This window comes from Lipophrys pholis, assembly GCF_963383615.2.
Source record: "Lipophrys pholis genome assembly, chromosome: 14".
NCBI lineage: Eukaryota > Metazoa > Chordata > Actinopteri > Blenniiformes > Blenniidae > Lipophrys > Lipophrys pholis.
The window spans coordinates 26,744,000-26,767,398 of NC_137633.1; the positions used below are offsets into that span (position 1 = coordinate 26,744,000).

The 23,399-nt window shown below is 47.1% G+C and overlaps 3 protein-coding genes across 13 annotated transcripts in view; 1 reads left to right on the forward strand and 2 right to left on the reverse strand.

The window, feature by feature from the left end:
• Positions 1 to 376: 376 nt before the first annotated feature.
• Positions 377 to 14,070, reverse strand: ganc (glucosidase, alpha; neutral C). Its single transcript, XM_080480524.1, is given in 25 exon segments — positions 377 to 1,383; positions 1,553 to 1,656; positions 1,766 to 1,878; positions 2,077 to 2,190; positions 2,270 to 2,344; positions 2,411 to 2,487; positions 2,579 to 2,643; positions 2,762 to 2,830; positions 3,590 to 3,764; positions 4,182 to 4,283; positions 4,357 to 4,453; positions 4,548 to 4,691; positions 5,708 to 5,787; positions 5,864 to 5,990; positions 6,064 to 6,299; positions 6,439 to 6,583; positions 6,751 to 6,934; positions 7,506 to 7,602; positions 8,029 to 8,079; positions 8,247 to 8,264; positions 8,267 to 8,442; positions 9,037 to 9,161; positions 11,601 to 11,703; positions 13,403 to 13,465; positions 13,899 to 14,070. Coding segments are annotated over 25 exon segments (2,685 nt in total). The 5' UTR covers positions 13,925 to 14,070; the 3' UTR covers positions 377 to 1,264.
• Positions 14,071 to 14,133: 63 nt separating this feature from the next.
• mrps26 (mitochondrial ribosomal protein S26) lies at positions 14,134 to 16,578 on the forward strand. The gene is made up of 4 exons (XM_080479736.1): positions 14,134 to 14,611; positions 15,114 to 15,260; positions 15,356 to 15,479; positions 15,858 to 16,578. The coding sequence occupies exons 1-4, from the start codon at positions 14,391 to 14,393 to the stop codon at positions 15,987 to 15,989; spliced, it is 624 nt and encodes a 207-aa protein (XP_080335862.1). The 5' UTR covers positions 14,134 to 14,390; the 3' UTR covers positions 15,990 to 16,578.
• loxl3b (lysyl oxidase-like 3b) overlaps positions 16,326 to 23,399 on the reverse strand; it is a 30,648-nt gene continuing 23,574 nt past the window's right edge. For 8 of the 11 annotated variants that reach the window (XM_080479733.1, XM_080479731.1, XM_080479724.1 and 5 more), the window contains 6 exons: positions 19,777 to 19,936; positions 19,198 to 19,441; positions 18,206 to 18,321; positions 17,930 to 18,066; positions 17,542 to 17,653; positions 16,326 to 16,973 (listed from right to left, as the gene is read on the reverse strand). In XM_080479733.1, the coding sequence (XP_080335859.1) occupies positions 16,900 to 16,973; positions 17,542 to 17,653; positions 17,930 to 18,066; positions 18,206 to 18,321; positions 19,198 to 19,441; positions 19,777 to 19,936 (843 nt within the window). In that variant the 3' untranslated portion in view covers positions 16,326 to 16,899. Of the gene's footprint in view, positions 16,974 to 17,541; positions 17,654 to 17,929; positions 18,067 to 18,205; positions 18,322 to 19,197; positions 19,442 to 19,776; positions 19,937 to 20,311; positions 20,468 to 23,399 lie in introns of all 11 variants that reach the window. The other 3 variants (XM_080479726.1, XM_080479732.1, XM_080479730.1) reach the window with 1 other exon arrangement.

The following is a 23,399-nucleotide window of genomic DNA, read 5'->3' on the forward strand; positions in this document are numbered from 1 at the left end:
ATCGAATGTTCCAGTGGGATTCACTCCTAATCTCATCCTGTGTCGCTTCACACCTCCATCCCACAGAGCAGTGGAGCAGCAGGGGAAACACTCATCCATCCATCCATCCTCTAAACTGCTTCAGGGGAAATGAACCCATCTTAAGAGACTTCCCGTCTGCTGACGAGGTGGAGACATTTCTCTACGTTTCCTGATTATATTGTGTGAGTTGTTTAGTTTCAGCTCTTCTTCATTTCCTGACGTGAAACTAAAATCAGGCTCATTCCAGCAGTTTCACCCTCAAGCGAGCAAAGGTCAGAGTTCAGGTCAGCTGAACAAAAGCAAGGCTTCGTCACTGTTTCAGTTCATCATTATGAAAAGAAAAAAGAAAAAACATCAGGAGCAGCAAAAGGTTTTATTTAGAGCAGAAAATGTCAAATTCCCTTCATCTGTGATACAAAGCTTCTTAAAGTCACAGTACAATGAGCCACGTTTGTTCCATTGATCATCTGATATCAACAACTGATCAATGTGTCTGAACACATTTTACACATGGACTGAAGAGGATAAAGACTTTTAATTCAATGTAAAGGACTAATTCTCTCCTTTTAATGATTCATCACATTTACCTGGAAGTGAACTCATCGACTCATTTCTGTTGATAAATGAAGTTAAAATGAGCCAAAATCATTAGAATGCATCATTGAAACGGACTGAATGTTTAGAAAGTCTCTCAGAGTGGGCGGAGTCTGATGTACATTCAGAAAAGTTTCTAAAAACAGGAGAGAGATAAAAAAAAACAAAAGATGAAGCAAGCGAAATGTAAAACGTGAAAATCTTATTTTCATTTCTTCTCTATTTTTTCTTCTTTGTTCAAACATCACACATTGTCGTAAACATGATCTTAACGTCAGAAACAACCTGAGACGTTAACGTGAGAAGCAACCTGAGACGTTAACGTGAGAAGCAACCTGTGACGTTAACGTGAGAAGCAACCTGTGACGTTAACGTGAGAAACAACCTGTGACGTTAACGTGAGAAGCAACCTGTGACGTTAATGTCAGAAACAACCTGTGACGTTAACGTGAGAAGCAACCTGTGACGTTAACGTGAGAAGCAACCTGTGACGTTAACGTGAGAAGCAACCTGTGACGTTAATGTCAGAAACAACCTGTGACGTTAACGTGAGAAGCAACCTGTGACGTTAACGTGAGAAACAACCTGTGACGTTAACGTGAGAAGCAACCTGTGACGTTAATGTCAGAAACAACCTGAGACGTTAACGTCAGAAACAACCTGTGACGTTAACGCTCCAGTCCGTCTCCACTCGGAGCTTCAGGCTCGTCACCGTCAACGTGCAGCTCGTCTCCGAGTAATCGAACGTCGCTGAAGATTCCTGCAAGTCTGCATGTTAAAGGAGAAGATATCAGGAGCAAGAAGTGTGCTCACGCACACACGCACACGCACACGCACACGCACACACACACGCACACACACACACACACACACACACACACACACACACACACACACACACACACACACACACACACACACACACACACACACTCACCTGGCTCACACACCGTCACAGACAAGGGTTTGTTCTTCACTCCGAGGATGACGACGGTCTGAACGAAGGTCTCGCTCTCTGGCGTTCCGTCTTCGCCGGCAGCCCTGAGACAAACCACAGGAGACGTCAGACCCTCCTGGGGGGGTTCATGTGTCCACTGACAGTCTGTGTTCTTCACACACACACACACCAGAAGAGGTGTGAGTAACCCACCGGCAGAGCAGACGGCCGGACAGCAGGTCCAGCCTGCGCAGGCAGAAGCACTTCCTGTCCCGGTACCTGAAGGAGTGGCCGTCGTCCAGGTACAGAACGCCACCAGCTGAACTCTGCAGAGAGGAGACCGCACCACCTCATTTATCATGTAGACATGAATCTCATCAACAAGAGACAAAACAGAATTTATTAATCTAGAGACATGATCTGTACTGGTAATCCAGAACACAAACATTTATAGTCCTTAAATAACGGTGGTCACTCCCACCACCCAGGTATTAATGTCTGCAGCTTTAAAGAAAAGCTGTTACCTGAGCGTCTAACGCCACGGTGACGGCGAGCGGGACGTGCTGCAGCTCGGCGGTACAGGAAGCGCTCCGAACCCGTCTGCAGACCACCGAACCGCCGCGCTGGAACACAGGAACCTGCACAAACATCTGAGCGTCAGGACCAGGGACCGTCTGAGTGTTCCAGGCTTCGGTATCAACACATGTGAAGACAAACCGTGTCCAAGGTGACGGGGAGAGTCACAGCGCCGCCGCCGCCGTACGCCTGCGCAGAGCCGACGTCATACCAGACCTGAAACAGAAGGACGGAGATTCTCAGAGTGAAGATCATCGGTGCATCTCAACACCTTGACTTTACCTCTGCAGGTCCAGGAAGTAAAACTTTGACCTCCTCAACACCCGGTTGTGTTATTGGACAGACCAGCAGCGCTTCTCCTGCAGGGAAACAAACAGTCCAGCAGAGGGAAGAGCAATAACGCCGAGCTGGAGTGTAAAATAATGTTAAATAAAAAACAGGATTGATCACCGATCATGTACTGATGGTCCACTGAGAAGCTGCTTGGATCACCGGAGAATTCCACCCACAGAGGTCTGCACAGGTCCAAGCAACATTGTGTCTCTATCTGTCCTCCATCATCCATCCATCCAGACCCACCCCTGCTCCACACTGACCTCTAGTGGTGGCAAAATGTTCAAAGAGAAAACCAACCTGAGAGGAGGTAACCCCGAGCGGTGAGCCTGGTAGAACAGAGTGTACCAGTAAGGCAGCAGCCGGTACCTGGAGACAGACCAGAAACACTCAGACTACAATCTGGATCAGTCTGCAGTGACCGCAGCAGAGCGGCAGACATGTCACTCCATAAACTCATAAACAGGAAGGTAGTTTGATTACATTAAATCACTGAACATGTTGAAATACAGTTGGTAAAGCAGGACACGAGACATGGATTTGATCATTTTCAAGACAAAACTTCAAACGCCATCTCAGATCCTCTTTTGTGCATGAAAATACTGAAAAAGGCCAAAGGATTTCTGTTTTAATTAAAAGGAGCTAATTGAACATAAAAAGGAATATTTAGTCGCTTATGGCTAAACTTTATTTTATGTTGTCATACTGTTAAATTTTAATCAGCGAGCTCAAAGTTGAATATTTTTCTTGGTTTGTTATTGATTACTGAGGGTCGGTCCTGAAACCATCTGATAAGCACGACTCTAAGATCTGTGTGAAACAATAATATAAACATTTATACTTACAAGATATCTTGAAAACCAGAATATTCACATATTTCTGCATGTTTAACCTCAAAAGGCCTCTAAGTTGAACTATTTGTGAGTGGATTCCTGTTAAAGTTTAACTGAACACCACAACCTCTAAACCATGTTCTACAAAGTACATTAAATAAAACCCCAACATTTATCAAAGTGTTTTAAGTTGATTAAATCTTTAAGTTAAATGCATGAATCAGGTGAACTGACTGGAAGAGAGAAATACACTTGTTGCCACACTTGTTCTAAAGTGAAATGACTGTTCCTGTACCGTTCCTGGATCGCAGTGCGTACAGCCGCAGTCACGTCCTCCCCGAAGAGCCACGGCTCTCGACGCTTCGTTCCTTTGGCAGAGTGACCGCGGAAGAAAGGCTGCAGAGCCGCTGCCTGGTACCAGCGCACCAACAGCTCCGGGTCTGGATCCTGAACAAAACCCCCGACGTCAGCTGGAACAGAAGAAGAGAAGCTGAGGAGCATCAGGAACAGAAGAAGGGAAGCTGAGGGGCATCAGGAACAGAAGAGAAGAAGAGAAGCATCAGGAACAGAAGAGAAGCTGAGGGGCATCAGGAACAGAAGAGAAGCTGAGGAGCATCAGGAACAGAAGAGAAGAAGAGAAGCATCAGGAACAGAAGAAGAGAAGCTGAGGAGCATCAGGAACAGAAGAAGAGAAGCTGAGGAGCATCAGGAACAGAAGAGAAGCTGAGGAGCATCAGGAACAGAAGAGAAGCTGAGGAGCATCAGGTGTGACATACAAGAACAGAGTCAATCATGTCACACTAAACTTGGGGAGATTTATTGTTTTTGTGACAAACGTCTGGATGTTGTGGCTCGTTGTAGTCAGTGTGTGAGCGGTGACCTCTGACCTCCACAGAAGGCGATGCCGGCCACGCTCAGTGACAGCAGCATGGGGATGGAGATCTGCAGATACTCCCAGCTCGCCACGTTGTCGCCCGTCCAGATGGCTCCTGCATCCAAACTGAGATCGTCAGGAGACCAATACAGACACGCTCTCACCGTTTGTCTTCTGCCGCCGCTCACCGAATCGCTGCGATCCGGCGAAGAAAGAGCGCGAGAGAACAAACGGCCGTTCTGAGCCGCCGGACCGAGTGACGAGACCGTCCGCCGTGGCCATGTGCTGCGAGGAGACAGAGCGCCATCACCAACAGCTGCTTGTTAAACGGAACCTTTTCCTCTGCTGCTCATCAGGAGCAGAACTCTCCTCCACTCGCCTGGTAGAAGCCGTACAGGTTGTGTACGTCTCGATGCTCCCAGCCCCCACAATGCACTGCGTCTTTGGGCATCGTCTGCTCCGGCCCGTGGAAAACGGAAGGTTCGTTCATGTCGTTCCACACGAACAGTGACGGAGTGGATCCCTGCCGGAGGAGGAAGAGATCTAGTGGAGATCTGAGTGGATCTTCAGTCTGAAGCAGTAAAACCACACGCTGAGGGTCAAAGGTCAAAAAACTAAAACTCAAGGTCATGACCCCTGCTAATTCTCAATGATCGCACTACACCTTCTCACCTTTAATGTGTTTTACACACTTTGAGTCAGACTGGTTCAGTTGGTAATGTGACTTTTACATCTAAAATATACAGCAAATACCCTCTGTGACCACCGGATGTCACTGTACGACCACAGAAAACTGCAACAGCACAAAAAACCTCTTGTACGACTGATTTTAACTGACAGCAAAAAAAATGTCTCCAAAAACTGCAGAATGGAAAGAAACACTAGAAAGAGTGTGTACCTGGTGAGTGTGTGTATCTGGTGAGTGTGTACCTGGTAAGTGTGTACCTGGTGTTTACCTGGTGAGTGTGTGTATCTAGTGAGTGTGTGTACCTAGTGAGTGTGTACCTGGTAAGTGTGTACCTGGTGTTTACCTGGTGAGTGTGTGTATCTAGTGAGTGTGTGTACCTAGTGAGTGTGTACCTGGTAAGTGTGTACCTGGTGTTTACCTGGTGAGTGTGTGTATCTGGTATGTGTTTACCTGGTGAGTGTGGCGTTTACCTGGTGCATGTGTACCTGGTGCGTGTGTACTTGGTGAGTGTGTGTACCCGGTGAGTGTGTGTGTGTACCTGGTGTTTACCTGTTGAGTGTCTGTACCTAGTGAGTGTGTACCTGGTGAGTGTGTGTGTGTGTGTGTGTGTGTGTGTGTGTGTGTGTGTGTGTGTGTGTGTGTGTGTGTGTGTGTGTGTGTGTGTGTGTGTGTGTGTGTGTGTGTGTACCTGGTGTGTGTGTACCTGGTGTGTGTGTACCTGGTGAGTGTGTGTACCTAGTGAGTGTGTGTACCTGGTGAGTGTGTACCTGGTGTTTACCTAGTGTGTGTGTACCTGGTGTGTGTGTACCTGGTGTTTACCTGGTGTGTGTGTACCTGGTGTGTGTGTGTACCTGGTATTTGCTGAAGCTGAAGCAGCCGGAGTACCAGGCCCGTGTGGCTTTGCTGCTGAAGTCCAGGTAAGATGACTCACCTGAGAGAATTCAACGTGTCACAGAGTCGATTGGTTGAGAGTTGCTGGTTTGTTTTCCCTGAAGCAGTTTGTTTACCTGGCCAGCAGGAGCCGCGGTAGACCAGCCCCTCCCGGTCCTTCACCAGGTGACCTCCGTCTCTGGCCTCACGGTAAAGCGACCAATCAGGGTCCACTTTGATGTGTGGGTCACTGATGACGACCAGCTGAAAGACAACATGTGAAGGTCAAAGAGCGCCACAGGAGAAGCCGCCGCTCCTCTCAGGACCAGGACCGGACCTTCCGGTGCTTCTGGTCCAGGTGGCGCTGCAGACCGGCCGGGTCCGGGAAGCGGTCCCGGTCCCAGGTGAAGTAGCGCTTCCCGTCCGTGTGCTCGATGTCCAGCCACATCACGTCGTACGGGATGTCATGGCGGTCGAACCCGCTGTCCACCGCCTTCACGTCGGCTTCGTCCTCGTAGTTCCAGCGGCACTGGTGGTAGCCCAGAGCGAAGAGCGGCGGCAGCGCCTGGAAGCCTGCAGGAGGAGGAGGAGGAGGAGGAGGAGGAGGAGGAGGAGGAGGAGGAGGAGGAGGAGGAGGAGGAGGCGGAGGAGGAGCCATTAACGCTCATGCTCGAGAATGAATGGATGAAATGAAGCGCTGCAGCAGCTTCACCTGTCAGCTGAGCATACTGCCTGAACAGCTGCTGCGGGCCGGGTCCCAGCAGAACCCTGCAGTCCAGCACGCCGCTCTCCGACAGCCAGCGGACGTCCGTGTGACGCTCCAACCGCCGTCGCTTCACCGCCGCAGTCCGCTGGTCCTGCAGCGTGACAGAGGGAACACGTGGAACGTGTTGCAATGAACATGTGAAACGTGACAGTGAACATCTGGAGTGTGACAGAGTGAACATGTGGAACGTGATAGAGTGAACATCTGGACCCGGGGTAGTTCAGAACATCTGGCAGAGTAACCAGCCGTCCAGGTTACCTGCTCTTCGCTGGGCGAATACTTTACATGGACGAAGGTCTCGGAGGCGTTGAGCCAGAAGAGCGCCAGCGTGCGGTCCGGCCGGTGAGCCAGGAGCAGCGGCACCGACCCGTACAGACCCAGACGGCTGGACAGCTCGTACGCAAACACGTCCAGGTTATACAGCCGGTAGGGTTCTCCATCACTGCAACACCAACACATCCAGGTTATACAGCCAGACCCCCGTGTGTATCGTGTATTAGTGTGTGTGTACTTTGTGTATTACTGTGTGTATATCTTGTGTATTAGTACAGAATGTGCGTACCTTGTGAATTAGTGTGCATGTATGTACTATTGTACCGGTGTGTGTACGTGTGTATCTTTGTGTACTTTGCGTACTGGTGTACTGGTGTGTGTACCTCGTGCACTTGTGTACCTGTGTGTACTAGTGTGTATCTTTGTAAATTTTGTGCACCAGTGTACCTGTGTGTGTAGTGTGTGTATCTTTGTGTACTTTGCGTACTAGTGTACTGGTGTGTGTACCTCGTGCACTAGTGTACCTGTGTGTACTAGTGTACCTGTGTGTGTGTAGTGTGTGTATCTTTGTGTACTTTGTGTACTAGTGTACTGGTGTGTGTACCTCGTGCACTTGTGTACCTGTGTGTACTAGTGTGTATCTTTGTGTATTTTGTGCACTAGTGTACCTGTGTGTATATCTGTGTGTACTAGTGTACCTGTGTGTGTAGTGTGTGTACCTGTGTGTGTACTGTGTGTACCTTGTGTCTCTGAGCTGCAGGCTGTCGCTGTGTAGCGGGAGGCCGTATGCGTGCGTGAAGCCGTGCAGACGGAGGTCGACTCCGACGCTGCTCGGACCTGAAATACCAAACATGGAATATTTTCATGTGTTTCACGTTTATTCTCCTCATTTTTAACAACAATAATAATAATAATACTAATTCTGCCGTCATCAGATGTGCTTTGAGGAAAACTGCAGACGCGGCAGAAACTTGTCAGCATGTCTTTCCTCTCTCACCATCCAGAAGAATTCCTGGAGTTCAAAGTTCAGTCTGGATGAAATCCTTCAAATGTCCTAGTTTTACTAACAAGTCAAGTGCAGTTCTTTGTCTGATTGGATTTCTTTGGGTAATAGAATTTAGTTTAGCCTAACCTGTAGTATGTCTGCAGTTTTCCTGCTCTGACGCCAGGAGCTTCTCAGTTTCCTCCAGGTTTGGTGCGACGGTGTTTTAAATGAGAATCCCTTCTAATCTCAGTCTGTAAATGATTTAATCTCAAACAAACCGTTGGCTTTGACATCCAGGAACTGTCTGAACGTTTCCCTCCATAATGAAGCTGCGTCGTCGTCCTGAAGCTGAAACAAGCAAAAGGTCCAGACTGAGCAGGTGAAGAGTGAAGACGGAGAATGAGTTGTCTCTTCTTACCTCACTGCCACCAGGAGACGCCGGGCAAAAAGAACAGAAGACATTAACGCCATAAGACGGAGAAGTGAACACATGAACTTTGACCTCTGACCCTCACCTGGGCGGTTCCTGCAGCCTCTCGAACCTCAGCTTGCCTCCGGCGTTGAAGGTGAGCATCACTTCCTGTTCACACAGGAGGTCCAGTCGGAAGGGGAAGCTGTGCAGGCGGACCTGGTGGCGTCCCGACGACCAGCCGAGGGTGAGACAGTCGTCTGTCTGCGAGTCCACTCTCATCCTGAACACAAACACCCCATCCGTCCTCACAATAAACAAACTACTGATCCCAAAGAGAGGAAACGTTCTGGGGCTTCGTTCTTTAAGCTCAGTGTGACAGGATACAAACCAGGGGTGTCAAACATAAGACCCGGGGGCCAAAACCGGCCAGCAAGACGCTCCGATCAGGTCAAACCAATGAAAACTGACTGTTTGAAACATTCCTTCAGAGTTCTAGACTCAACCTGACACTGACACCGAGCTGAGACCTGAAGCCAACATGAAGCTCAGAGCCGCGCTGTCAGGGGGAGTCTGGGAAAACTCCCACAATGCAACGGCTGCAGGAGAAGCTTCTGGACGTTTCCCCAAAAAGTTCCATTAAAATTGGCTTCATGTTGAGTTGGAGTCATTTTCTGTAGAAATTGTTTGGGTGAAATGTTGACGTTTCCATCACTGCACCACCACAACGACTAAACACTTTAAAGTTTAAATTCAAAGTTGTATTTCTTCCCGGTTCGGCCCGCTCAGGATGAAGCTGGGCCGTGACTGAAACGAGTTTGACCCGACGTAAAGGGTTAACAGGCGTCTGCTGGATGAAGGGGGACTCTCCTCTTACCGAACGCCGCGCAGCTCCTGAGTGACGTCTGAAACTCTGTACCGAGCTTTAAGAGGCTGCAGCTCCTCGATCAATATCCTCACCGTGTCTTGTTGGCAGGGACACAGAGAAAGAAGCAGTTTGGTCTGAGGACACAGAAGGAAGCAGTTTGGTCTGAGGACAGTTTGGCCTGAGGACAGTTTGGTCTGAGGACAGTTTGGCCTGAGGACAGTTTGGTCTGAGGACAGTTTGGTCTGAGGACACAGAGAAAGAAGCAGTTTGGTCTGAGGACATAGAAGGAAGCAGTTTGGTCTGAGGACAGTTTGGCCTGAGGACAGTTTGGTCTGAGGACAGTTTGGTCTGAGGACACAGAGAAAGAAGCAGTTTGGTCTGAGGACATAGAAGGAAGAAGCAGTTTGGTCTGAGGACATAGAAGGAAGCAGTTTGGCCTGAGGACAGTTTGGTCTGAGGACAGTTTGGTCTGAGGACAGTTTGGTCTGAGGACACAGAGAAAGAAGCAGTTTGGTCTGAGGACATAGAAGGAAGCAGCAGAGGAATAAGGTGAAGCTGCTCATGGAGTCAGTAAAGCTGAAGTCTGTTGATGAAACAATTCCATCATTTAAAGCTTTGAGCTGGTTTGATGTTTGATGTTTGATGTTTGGGGTGAAGGACTATGAAAACATTACAAACACACAGATTGAATGCATGTGGAGTAACACTGTAAATACACTGTAAATACACTGTAAATACACTGTAATAAGGACTGACGCCACCAAAGTGCAGTACAGAGCGTTACAGGAGATCCTTCAAATTACTGTTTAACTTTACTCTCTATTGATACTTTAACTTCTATTTATCCTGGCAGGAGCTATTAGAAGAAATGGGATTATTAAAGTATTTCTGTTCTGAAGAAAAACCTTCACAATACATTTTACATTTCCACAGTTAAATCAAATGTATTTTAGATATCATGGCAATAAAAACTCTCTGTGGTTATTCTCAAATCACTTTTATTTAACTTTACCACAGATCAGCCGTAGCTACAGACATCAGTCAGTATTTATTCATTTAGTTAACACAGTGTATATATAAAAGATATAAATTGATTTGCATTTTATTGAGTGAAAAAAGTATTTGATCTTCTGGCAAAACATGTCTTAGTACTTAGTACTAGGCCAGAGGTCTAGTGGTTGATTACCAGGTTTGAGGTGTATATCGGACCATATCAAGAGGAACCTTGGTCCTCTCTTCTCTGCCAATCATCTCCAAACCCTTGAGGTTTCCAGGCTGAGCTTCAGCTCCCTCCACAGGTTTTCTTTGGGATTAAGGTCCGGATACTGGCTCGGCCACTCCATTACCTTAATATTCTTCTTGAGCCGCTCCTTTGTGGCCTTGGCCGTGTGTTTTGGGTCATTGTCGTACTGGAAGACCCATCCACGACCCATACTCAGCGCCCTGGCGGGGGGAAGAAGGTTGTCACCCAGGATTTCACGGTACACGGCCCCGTCCATCTTTCCATCAATGCGGTGACGTCGTCCTGTCCCCCTTAGCAGAGAAACACCCCCACAGCATGATGTTTCCACCTCCATGCCTGACGGTGGGGACGGTGATCTTGGGGTCATAGTCAGTACTTTTCTTCCTCCAGACACGGCGAGTCCAGTTGATGCCAAAGAGCTCGATGTTGGTTTCAGCTGACCACAGCACTTTCTCCCAGGACTTCTCTGAATCATTCAGGTGACCGGACCTGTACCTGTGCCTTCTTGAGCCGGGGGACCGTGAGGGCACTGCAGGATTATAATCCATTGTGGCGTTAGTGCATTACCAATGGTTTCCTTGGTGGCTGTGGTCCCAGCTGCCTTGAGATCATTAGCAAGCTCCTCCCGTGTGGTTCTTGGCTGATTTCTCATCTTCCTCATGATCAGTGATACCCCCCCCCCCCCCCCAGATGAGATCTTACGTGGAGCCCAGAACGAGGTCGATTGGTGGTCATTTGTCTCCTTCCCAGCCAGCTTCCTGCCGATAGTCTTGTAGCCCAATCCAGCCTTGTGTAGGTCTACAAACTGGTCCCTGATGTCCTTAGAGAGCTCTTTGGTCTTGCCCATGGTGGAGAGGTTGGAGTGTGATTGATTGCATGGACAGGTGTCTTTAATACAGGTGACTGATGGACACAGGTGTGTTTGCTGCAGTAACAAGTAGGAGTATTTAAGCAGTCTGTAGGAGCCAGAATAGTTCATGGTTGCCAGAGGATCAAATACTTATTTCACTTCATGAAATGCAAATCAATTTATGTCTTTTATATAATGTGGTTTTCTGAATGTTCTTGATGATATTCTGTCTCTCATTGTTAAGAGGAACCTACCTTTAAAATTATAGACTGTTCACTTCTATGTCAGTGAGCAAACTAACAACAGTAGTGAGGGATCAAATAATTATTTCCTCCTCTGTAGATATTGTCAGGATTTACTTCATTTTACAGTCGATATCCTTCAATTGCAGCTAAATCAAACTCATATAGAATGGAGAACTAGATCTCCAGAGAGAAAAGTCAGGGAAAGAACAGAGTTGTGATGTTTGATGAGTCTGACCTGCGTCTGGACCTCCAGCAGGTGGAAACTGGCTCCTTCGTCACTGAGCTGCATCGTGTCCAGAAGAACTCGGTGCTGCAGGTCTGGACCCTCGGTCTGCCTCCTGACGGGTCAAATAAGACATCCAGCTGGGATTAATCCTAATCCCGGGATGAAACATCAACCTGGGAGTAATCATTATCCTGGGATTAATCCTAATCCCGGGATTAAACATCAATCTAGGATTAATCCTAATCCTGGGATTAACCATCCAGCTGGGATTAATCATTATCCAGGGATTAATCCTAATCTCTGGATGAAACATCAACCTGGGAGTGATCATTATCCTGGGATTAATCCTAATCCCGGGATGAAACATCAACCTGGGAGTGATCATTATCCTGGGATTAATCCTAATCCCTGGATTAAACATCAACCTGGGATTAATCCTAATCCCGGGATTAAACATCCAGCTGGGATTAATCATTATCCTGGGATTAATGGTCATCCTGGGATTAAACATCAACTCGACTCGTAGCTGCTTCATGTTAAATGAAAGAAACAGAGAAATATCATTTTTAAATACCTGGGTGCGTGGACACGTAGCCCGAGTCGACGGTACAGCCTTTTAAACTCTTTATGCTGTCACTGTTTAACCGTCACAAATATTATCTGACTTGTTTTGGCTCCGCTGTGCAAAACTAAATCTACGCTTAAAGTTAACTGGTTAACTTTTTTAAAAGTATTTTTACATGAAATGAATCTGAGAGCAAAGAAACGTCTCCATGTTTTACTGTGAAGGTAAATAAACAAAGATTTTCTGAATGATTCCAATTAAAATATGGTGTTGACAGTTCAGGACGGGTCCACTCTGGTCCTGGAGGGTCTCTGGAGGGCCTCCATCATGTCCTGGTTTCTGGTCCTGGAGGGTCTCTAGAGGGTCTCCATCATGTCTTGGTCTCTGGTCCTGGAGGGTCTCGGGTCCTGGAGGGTCTCCATCATGTCCTGGTCTCTGGTCCTGGAGGGTCTCTGGAGGGTCTCCATCATGTCCTGGTCTCTGGTCCTGGAGGGTCTCCATCCTGTCCTGGTCTCTGGTCCTGGAGGGTCTCTGGAGGGTCTCCATCATGTCCTGGTCTCTGGTCCTGGAGGGTCTCCATCCTGTCCTGGTCTCTGGTCCTGGAGGGTCTCTGGAGGGTCTCCATCATGTCCTGGTCTCTGGTCCTGGAGGGTCTCGGGTGCTGCAGGGTCTCCATCATGTCCTGGTCTCTGGTCCTGGAGGGTCTCCATCCTGTCCTGGTCTCTGGTCCTGGAGGGTCTCTGGAGGGTCTCCATCATGTCCTGGTCTCTGGTCCTGGAGGGACTCTGGAGGGTCTCCATCCTGTCCTGGAGGGTCTCGGGTCCTGGAGGGTCTCCATCTTGTCCTGGTCTCGGGTCCTGGAGGGTCTCTGGAGGGTCTCCATCCTGTCCTGGTCTCTGGTCCTGGAGGGTCTCTGGAGGGTCTCCATCATGTCCTGGTCTCTGGTCCTGGAGGGTCTCGGGTGCTGCAGGGTCTCCATCATGTCCTGGTCTCTGGTCCTGGAGGGTCTCCATCCTGTCCTGGTCTCTGGTCCTGGAGGGTCTCTGGAGGGTCTCCATCCTGTCCTGGTCTCTGGTCCTGCAGGTTTCAGACGTCTTCCCGCCTCAGTTTACATCAATAGTGACGTCATGTCCATAAACCTGGTGAAGAACAAGGAGCTCCTCACGGTCCTCAGGTGAGTCACTCAGACCTGCAGGATCCAGTCTGACCCGGTTCAAGATGGGATCCAAACTAATCCAGAACTCACCTGTAAAAGGCAACGTGCTCACTTGATTTGAACTTTTCTTTCCCCTCGTCGTCGGGGACGACGCTGAAGAAACACAAAGACACACAAGAAGTTTGAACGTTTTCAAAAGAAACTGGACAATAAAAAAAAAGGGAAATAAATAAATATATATGGACGTAACAAGAAAAATTAGTTTCTCTGGCAACATTCAGACAATTTACTGAACTTTACAAGGAAACACATTAAAATTGTTCATGAAGTAAAACGTTTCAAAAGATAAAGTTAATAAAATGTGTTTAATGGAAAGTCTGAGTAAATAATTGTGTTTAAGTCTTGATTTAAAAGAAGTGACAGTCACATTGTTTCCTTCTTAAGCAGAACCGTGAGGATGAATTTACAATAATAATGATGACAATAATGAGGAAGAGGAGGAGGAGGAGGAGGAAGAGGAGGAAGAGGAGGAAAAGGAGGAAGAGGAGGTGACATGTGTCCATGTGGAGCTCACGTGTGTTTGTACCTGTCAGGTTCTCTCTTTTCCTCCATGTCTGAACTTTGGTCAATTTTGCTCAATTTGTTGTCCTTAATGCGGGTTAACGAAGTTAAACGAAGTTTAAGTCATTAAATAACTTCACATTAAGGATCTGTTCTCCTTTACCCTGACTGAGGTCAGCTGATCACAGGCCGGAAGTGACGACATCATATCGCCGCGCGCAAGCGCGTGTAATATTCAGCTTTTTTTTCTCTCTTCATCTGTATTAAAATGAGCTTTTCATATGACATCACTGATTTAAAACAGTTTCTTTATATTAAAACGTTATTTATAGAGCAGTTCTCCGTTTGTCCAGCAGGGGACGCGAAGACGTGGGAAGACGTCACTTCCGAGGTCAGAGATGACAAAGATGGCTGCCTCCTTGTGTGTGTAGTGCTTCTCAAAGTTACCGTTGATCTCCCGGTTCTAGAGCCGCTCCGTGTTATTTAACGGAACATTTCGTGGCGAACTACCCGGATCATGTTCCAGGTGACTGGCGGGCGCAGCCTCCGGGCCGCCCGGCTGCTGGCGGGCCGCAGCCCGGTTCTGCTGGACTCTGTCCGGGGACGGAAGTCTCGAACCGACCCGGTGGCCAAGTCTAAGGAGGGCCGGATCAAAGTGCCTCCCCCGGTGGACCCGGTGGAGATGGTGGTCCTGAAGGAGCGGTTCTCCGAGTACCAGATGACCATGAGGGCGCTCCGGTACGTTACCCGGTGTCCCGGGAAGATCTGCGTCTATGTTAATCAGTGCCCGAGCATCAAGACTCCAAAAATGTTTGAACCCGTAATCTGAGGGATTAAATGTGTAAAAACGTGTAGTATTTTAATTAGTCTCTGTGGACCATTAAATCATTTATATGTATTATTTATACTGTGATCATCCTGCTTTACCAACAGTACCAGTTAATTTAAAATGTATTGAGTTACAAACAGAATAAATGTTTGATTACTGAAATAATCCATTATTATTTTGCTAAATGATTATTTGTTCAAAAAGCACCCACATGCTCATGGAGTGTTTTATTTATTTTCAATAAACTAAATGATTTTCTGATGTTTGCTAAATGAAGTCCATCGGTGAAGTTATTCAAATAAATTTCTCCGTAATATTACCGGTAATTCTCCTTTCTTTTCATTAGTCCAGGTGAAGCGTTTCTTCTTCATGTTTCAATGTAACATGTAGACCTTCATGTGCGCTGGTCAGGATGCAGTTTAAGGAGGATGTGTTGCGGAGGAAGTACGAGGAGGAGACGGGTTCTCAGGCTGAGGAGCGAGCGAGGCAGGAGGCCAAGGAGCACCGAGCGCTGATGGCCTGGAACGACGAGGAGAACCTGCGACAGCTCAACAACAGGTGAGGGGAACCTCGGAGGAGCGAGGGCCGCGTGCAGCACGGGTTCCTCCTGTGGGCCGTGAACATGAAGGCTCTACTTCTCCGGTGTGTCTCAGGATCCTGAGGATCCAAAAGGAGGAGGAAGAAGCTGAGCAGAGGAAAGTGGAAGCTGCTATTCAGCGTGAGCAGGAACAGCAAGAATTCATCCTGGAAAAAGAGAAGGAGATCCTCAAGCTGCAGGTAAGACTCTCTAACGCTCTGTATCAGTGTGAAAGTACAGATGTGGCTGCGCAGCATTTAGCAGATGAACAGATGAGGTGTTGGTTAAGCAAAACACTGAACTGCAATAAATATTTCTAAACGTGTCCAATCACATGGAGCCCTGCTGCCTGAAGGCCCCGCCCACTCCGGAGTGTGTGTGTGTGTGGGTGTGGAGCTCAGGAAGCTTCATGATGGTGGAAGAGACGAGGAAAACCTGGCAGAGCCAGAAGAACGTGGTGTTTTCTAGTTAACGCTGTAACCCTTTCCTCCATTCTGGCTGTCGGTTACACCACAATGGCCTTGACGAGCCGCTGGAGTGTGTCTGACATGTTTTCTGTTCCACGTTCATCTTCACAGGAGGACGCGAAGACCTTCATCACCTTGGAGAACCTGGACGAGCGAATCGAGCTGGCGCTGGACAATCCAAAGAACTACAACTTCGCCATCGATAAAGAAGGAAGAGTAGTGAAACAGACGGTGCTGCAGTGAGCAAGTTTCAATTAACCACCGACTCTGGATTCATGACACTGAAACTAACAGCTCAACTGGACTCCTTCCTTTATTTTTCTGGATTTTTATGTGTGTTGGACTGTTCATTTTATCATTACTGACTCTGTCAAGTCATATGAACGTCTGCAGTGGGGTTCTAACAAGGACACACTGGACAGGACGTCCATCCACCCCAGACCATCAACAGTCACATCGACGGGCCAATCAGAGTCCGTTCACCTCACCTGGAAACTCCTGGAAGAAGCTCCAGGCGGGATTCAAAGCCTCACGGAGAGAAAGGAACCTTTCAGATTGAATTCAAGCAGTCTTCTCGGATGAGGAAAGTTTTACGGTTTTATTTGGTTTGATTATATAAAAGAAATCTCTCGTTCTGTCGTTTCACAGGAATGTCTGTGTGGAACCTAAAATACTATCTAGACATATAAAAGTTACATACTGATCATTTCAAACTGCTTCCAAAGCACATCGACGCTCCATCGTCGTTATTGAACCTGTTTTTTTCTTCAAGGTCTTGAAGTTGACAATAAATACATTGAGGAAACATTCTCATCAAAACAAAGGTTTCAGGTAAAACAGTCTGTTCATTGTGATCTGGTTTCAGTTCCAGTCTTCAGCTCTTCAACACATTCAGTATGAGGATGCAAGCGGTCCAACACCAAACAGAAGCTCTTTATTTTCACATCAGACTGGAGACGAAGAACACTTGAATATTCAAGTGTAAAAACTCGATAAACATTCAGCAGAGAGATCTGCTCTTCAGGCAATAAACACCAGAGAAGTGAGCTGGAGGTCCATTTTAGCACCTAAACTGGAGGTTGGAGAGTGACTGAGGCGTATCGTTGTTTGTTGAAGCCTCCGGCTGGTTTCTGTGTCGTGGTTCAGTTTGTCATTAAGAGATTTTGTTGTTCAGCTGTCCGGGGTATTTCTCAAACCTCCTCTCTGCCTCCTCGCTGAAAGCATCACCTGCAGGGGAGAACAATCATCAATTCACCTGACGCGTGCAGTGAAACCATGCAGTGTCCACAGAAAGCCCCGGATTCAAACCCGCAACCTTCAGAGGCAAGAAAACTCACCACCATAACCACACACATATCCTGAGGCAGCAGCAGTTTTTCTAATTATCTAGTAGATTATAAATACTGATGATGAACTAACGGAAACTTAAAGAAAAATAACTTCAAATGAATTTAGTGTTTGTGAAACTTCATCTTTTATCCAGCAGCGGTGCAGTCCCGCTACCGTCCAACAGGGGGTGCTGGAGCACCGCTCCACTCCTGCAGGTCTGCAGGTTCACACATTGTTTTCTTATGTGTGTAACAAAGGAAGCCAGGATGGAGAAGATGAAGAGGAGGGAGGATGATGGTTTGAGGAAGACAAAGGTGATGGTGGTAATCAGACAGGAGACTCGGGAGGAGAGGAGAAGATGATCAACAGGAAAGTCTCAGAGATTAGATGTTCTAAAGCTTCAGTGCAAATCAATACAACCACAAAGTTACTAGAACTGATCCATTGTGTGACTGCGGCTGATTACCGATGTGGCAGTTATGGAACCAGATCCGGTGGCCGTCGTATTTGCAGTTACACTTCATGGCGTTGTTGGTGAAGTCGCTCTCGGCCACTTCGAAGTTTGGATTGATCACAATCTGAAGGTTGAAAATATGAAGGGAAACACGTTGATCACATCACGTTAAACCTTGTTTATCTCCGTTCAAACTTCAGTGGAGAGGAGAACGATGAAACAACTCAAACAGGTTTGTGTCTTATTTAAATCAAATGTATTTCTAAGTTCTTCCAGTTTGGTCAGAATCTTCACAACACAGAAGTGGGATTGATATAAAATGATGTCAAACTTGAAATGATTGTTGAGGTTTTGTGTTATATTGATGACTCAGAGTCGTGGGACGTTCACTTCCTGTCACCTGCATGATGTAGTTTCCTGGTTTGATGTCAGTGATGTCGATCCACTGACAGTCGATGTCGTGGCGGTACAGATCCCAGCAGCCCACCGTGATGCCCTGGTCGCCAAAGTTGGCACATTCATATCGTTTGGAAACACCTGAGAGTCAAAAAGCATCTCTGATTTGGAAAACGGCAGCCAGGGCTCGTGAATGCTCACAACACGAATTATAAAAGTAATTGAGAGTGTGAAGAAAGTAGAAATGTAAAGTTTATTTCAGTGAGTGTGTCAGACTCACCCTCCTGACAGTCGGTGTCCTCCAGGCAGAAGCTGGCTTTGTGTCCCTCTGCCACTTTGGTCCCGTTGGCGTTCAGCAGGTCATAGTGGGTGAAAATGTCCATGCTGTGGTAATGTCTGAAGAACAGGGAGAGAAAAGAGGCTTTCCTTTCTTTTATTCCAAAGACAAATGCCCCTGCTTCACCTGAGTAAATCACGTGGTGTTAGTCTCTGCTACAGTCACAGAGAAGTACAGACGAGTTGGAGCTGATGGCCGCCATCTTGGATGAGGATGCTCCAGTTTTTCACAGTTACACACAATAATTATAATTCAAGGATTTTCACCTGGTTTGGTTTTTTATGAACAGCAGAAAGTTGATTATGGTCCGAGATGCTTTTGTACAATAAAATGTGGCTTTTCCTGTCTGCTTCCTTACTCAATAGAAAGAAATGACAAAGACAAAGCAGAGACCCATCCAAGATGGCAGCCGCTCCAGTAGTTCTTGTCTCCTGTTGCTCGTTATCTGGTTAATGACAGTAGCAGAGCACATCTGCATGTTTATTTCGGTTCAATTAACCTGAGCAGCATTTAAATGTGCTTTATAAATAATGAGGAATATCAGCTGTGCCGACTGAAAGCACCTTTAAGACGATAGTTACTGACGTGAAGCCCCTGATGGTGGTTTTACATTCAGTTATTTCTTCATTTGAAATCATTGACAGAACGTTCAAGTTGTGTTTGGTCAATCTAAATGTTTTGGTTTTCAAACAAAAAGGCAGAATATATATATATATATATATATATATAAAATTTTATTTTTTTTTTATTTTTTTTTTAAACGGTTTTATCTAAAAGAAATACAATCATTTAAACGTTAGTTGCAGCTGTATTAACAAGTACAGATATGACATGACAATGGAATAACAGGAAGAAGAACATCGGGCAGAAAGATGCATAAAATCCCCAGTTTTCTTTTTGTTTTGTGGTTCTGCCTCTGATTCGGGCCAACTCACCCGTGACAGGCGTGCCAGACCCACGAGTGCCTCCCGGCTTTGGGCTTGAAGTCGGCCCGGCCGATGTTGTGGATCTGCGAGGAGAAGCGCAGCAGACGGCGGTGTCCGTACGGCCAGTTGGCCTTGGCAGCAGATTTGGACAGACAGTCCTCCTCTGCGGCGCAGTAGAGCATGTGAAGAGGACGGTCCTCGATGTAAACCGTCTGCTGGACCAGGGAGGCGTTCAGAACCAGGTCCGAGGCGGCTGGACGCAAAAGCAAAATGTCTTGGACTCAGTGGGAACTGACACTGATCTGAATCCAGTACCAGTATCTGCACAAGTATGGACACCACCAGCAGGGACGATATCTGTATCACTATCAGTAACAGTACCAGAAAATTACTAGCAACGGCATCAGCACCCATGCCAGTACCAGAAAGGGCACCAGTACCGGCACCAGTACTAAAACCGGCAACAGTACCACCACCAATACCAGCACCAGTACCAGTACCAGAAAATTACTGGCAACAGGATCAGTACCAGCACCTGTACCAGTAACAGAAACCTGTACCAGTACCAGCACCACCTGTGTTACTCACTCTCTGAGCAGATGACTCCTGCAGCGAACTTTGCAGCGGCTTTCTGGCAGCTGACGGTTTTGTGGTGCTGACAGTGACTCAGCGACATCTCACTTCCTGTGCACTTCACGCCGCTCATCACCATGTCTGTCACGTTGCTGCTGTCCCAGTACCATGTCTCCTTGGAGGAGGACGGACACACACACACACACACACACACACACACACACACACACACACACACACACACACACACACACACACACACACACACACACACACACACACACACACACACACACACACACACAGAGTATAGGGGTCAGTCTGGGTTCGGTCCCGGTGGGACGTCATATCGCTGCTCCGGGAAACGAGACGAGAAGTCGGTGTAACGTGGAGATTACCGTCACAGAAAGACTTTCCCCCAGAACCACGTGGCTCAATGATCACAACACTCGCTTCTGATGTGTGTATGAAGAGGAAGTGACTGATGAAGACCTTTAGTGTGTATTTGTGTGTGTGTGTGTTTTGTTCACAGTGTCATGGGTGTACTCACAGTGATGGCATGCATGGAGTAGCCCAGCCCTAGCTGCCTGCAAACCACCATGGCTTCCTTTGTGGTCCAGCCTGAGCTGCACACTGTGCCCCACCTGGAGCCAACCTGAACCTCCACCCGGCCCTCATAAGAGCTGCGGCCACCCACAATCCGGATCTGCAGAGACGTCCTGCTGGGAGTCAGTGAGGTGGGGGGGAGGGGGGGTTCCTGTCCTGTCCCTGACCCTCTGCAGCAGCAGCTGGTTAGTTGCTCTGGTTTCCAGCTCAGGTGGTTTAGTGGTGAGTTTGGTTAGAACCTTTCAATCAGCCTGTTTGAAGCGAGAAGCTTCGGTTCCATATGAAAATGTTAATCTACTGTCACTCTTTAATGCATCAACGTTCAACTGTCGTCCCTGAACGTTAACAAGAGGATTCAGTCACCAATGGATCACAATCTGCCCTCGAGTATCAACAGAGGAGAGACGGGATTACTGAGGGGAGGTAATAATGAGGCAGTATACAAGCGTGTCTCAAAAAATCAGAATATCATGAAAATGTTCACTATTTGTTCGTCACTCGTTTCAGAAAGTCAAATCCAGATATGATCTAGGCTCATGACACAGAGTGAAACATTTCAAGCCTTTTTTTCTTGAAATGTTGATGATGATGGCTTACAGAGTGAAAACCCCAAATTCAGAGTCTCAGAAAATGAGAATATTGTGGAAAAGTTGAGTTTTGTAAAGTCCTGGTGTCTCACGCTCATCAGCTGATGAAGTCCAAACCCCTGCAAAGGTTCCCTGAGCCTTTAAATGGTCTCAGTCTGGGTCAGGAGGCGACACGATCATGGGGAAGACTGCTGACTGGACAGATGTCCAGGAGACAGTCATTGACACCGTCCACTAGAGGTCCTTGCTAAAGAAGCTGCTTGTTCAGAGTGCTGGATCCAGCATGTTCAGAGAAGGTGGAGTGGGAGGAAAAGGTCCAGCAGCAAAAGGGAGGAGCGCAGCCTGGACAGGACTGTCCAGCAAAATGCTGGACAAGGACGGACTGAGGCTGGAGTCAGAGCATCAAGAGCCACTAGGCACTGACCAATCCTAGACATGGGATCCTAATGTGTCTTCCTGGGGTCAAGACACTCCTGAACAAGAGACCAGGTCAGAAGAGTCTCACCTGGACTGTGGAGGACAAGAACTGGACTGTTGCTCAGTGGTCCAACGTCCTTGTTTCACAGGAAAGAACATTTTGATCTCATTTGGAACTCCAGGTCCCAGAGGGTGGAGGAAGAGTGGACTCCAGGTCCCAGAGGGTGGAGGAAGAGTGGACTCCAGGTCCCAGAGGGTGGAGGAAGAGTGAACTCCAGGTCCCAGAGGGTGGTGGAAGAGTGGACTCCAGGTCCCAGAGGGTGGAGGAAGAGTGGACTCCAGGTCCCAGAGGGTGGAGGAAGAGTGAACTCCAGGTCCCAGAGGGTGGAGGAAGGGTGGAGAGGCTCAGAATCCACCTTGCTTGAAGTCCAGAGTGAATTTCCTCAGTCTGTGATGATTTGTCCTGCCATGTCCTCTGCTGCTGTCCCTCCACTGGGTCTTCTGAAGTCCACAGTCAAGGCAGCGTCCAGCAGGAAACTTTAGAGCTCTTCATGCTTCCTTCTGCTGACGAGCTTTATGGAGATGCTGAGTTCATGTTCCAGCAGGACTTGGCACCTGCCCACACTGCCAAAGGTACCAAAGGTACCAGAAGGTACCAGAAGGTACCAGAAGGTACCAGAAGGTACCAGAACCTGCTTCAATGACCCTGGTGTTACTGAGCTGGATTGGCCAGCAGACTGGCCTGAGCAGCACCCCAGAGACAATCTCTGGCTATTGTCCAGAGGACGGTAAGAGACACCAGATGTCCTGAAGGCTGCTATCAAAGCTACCTGGGCTTCATTCCACCTGAGCAGTACCACAGGTTAATGGTCTCCAGGCCACGCCGCTGAGACGCAGTACTTCATGGTAAAGGAGCAACCAAGTATTGAGTGCAGCGAGATGAACAGACTTTTCAGAAGTCTTACAGTTTGTTTAAAATATCCTTTTTCTCCTGATCTTAGGGGGAGGGTTAATCCTCTTCTAATTTTCTGAGACTCTGAATTTTGTGTTTTCACTCTCTGTACGCCATCATCATCAACATTTTAAGAAATAAAGGCTTGAAATATTTCACTCTCTGTGTCATGAGCCTAGATCATATCTGGGTTTGACTTTCTGAATTGAGTGACAACAAATAGTGAACATTTTAGTTCACTTATTCAAATTGTTTGAGATGTACCTGTAGAACACTGCCTGTGTGGAAGGGAAATGGATTAAAGATCAAGTTTACGAGCATAAAACCAAATGTAAAACCTCAAATGTCCTGAAAATAAGCTTGATTCTCTCCTTTATTTTCTTAATGAGTTTCTAATGTGTGAAAGAAAAAAAGAATGAGAGCAATAACACACCAATCAGCCCTAGATCTCCCAGTTGACATTATTTATTCTGTATTTTGATTTTAATCTTTTTGCTGGTTGCCTGAAATCATGTCATAGTTTTGAGCTAGAAAATGATAATATTGATGATAATAACTGCCCATAGTTCGTTCTTCACTTAGATTGATTGTTTGATGACTTTATATTCACCAACCAGCTCAAGGCTTGGATGACAATTGATTAATGTGACACTTTGGTATCGGAAGAATCTGGTTTCTAATCACTGGGTCTCATTTTGAATAACGTTTCAATGTAAAAAGTATATATAACATGTTTATTACAGCTTCCGTAACACAAAAAGATTTTTTTTACAGTATGAGCCTTGTTGATGCACTAAAATCAAGAACCATCCATTTGTGAATCAATGATCCAGTAACTAATGGACTGGTGTACAGGAGACGGTATAGTATTTTCATATAGACCATATGAAGGTGTACAGGTGACGGTATAGTATTTTCATATAGACCATATGAAGGTGTACAGGAGACGGTATAGTATTTTCATATAGACCATATGAAGGTGTATACAGGTGACGGTATAGTGTTTTCATATAGACCATATGAAGGTGTGTACAGGAGACGGTATAGTATTTTCATATAGACCATATGAAGGTGTA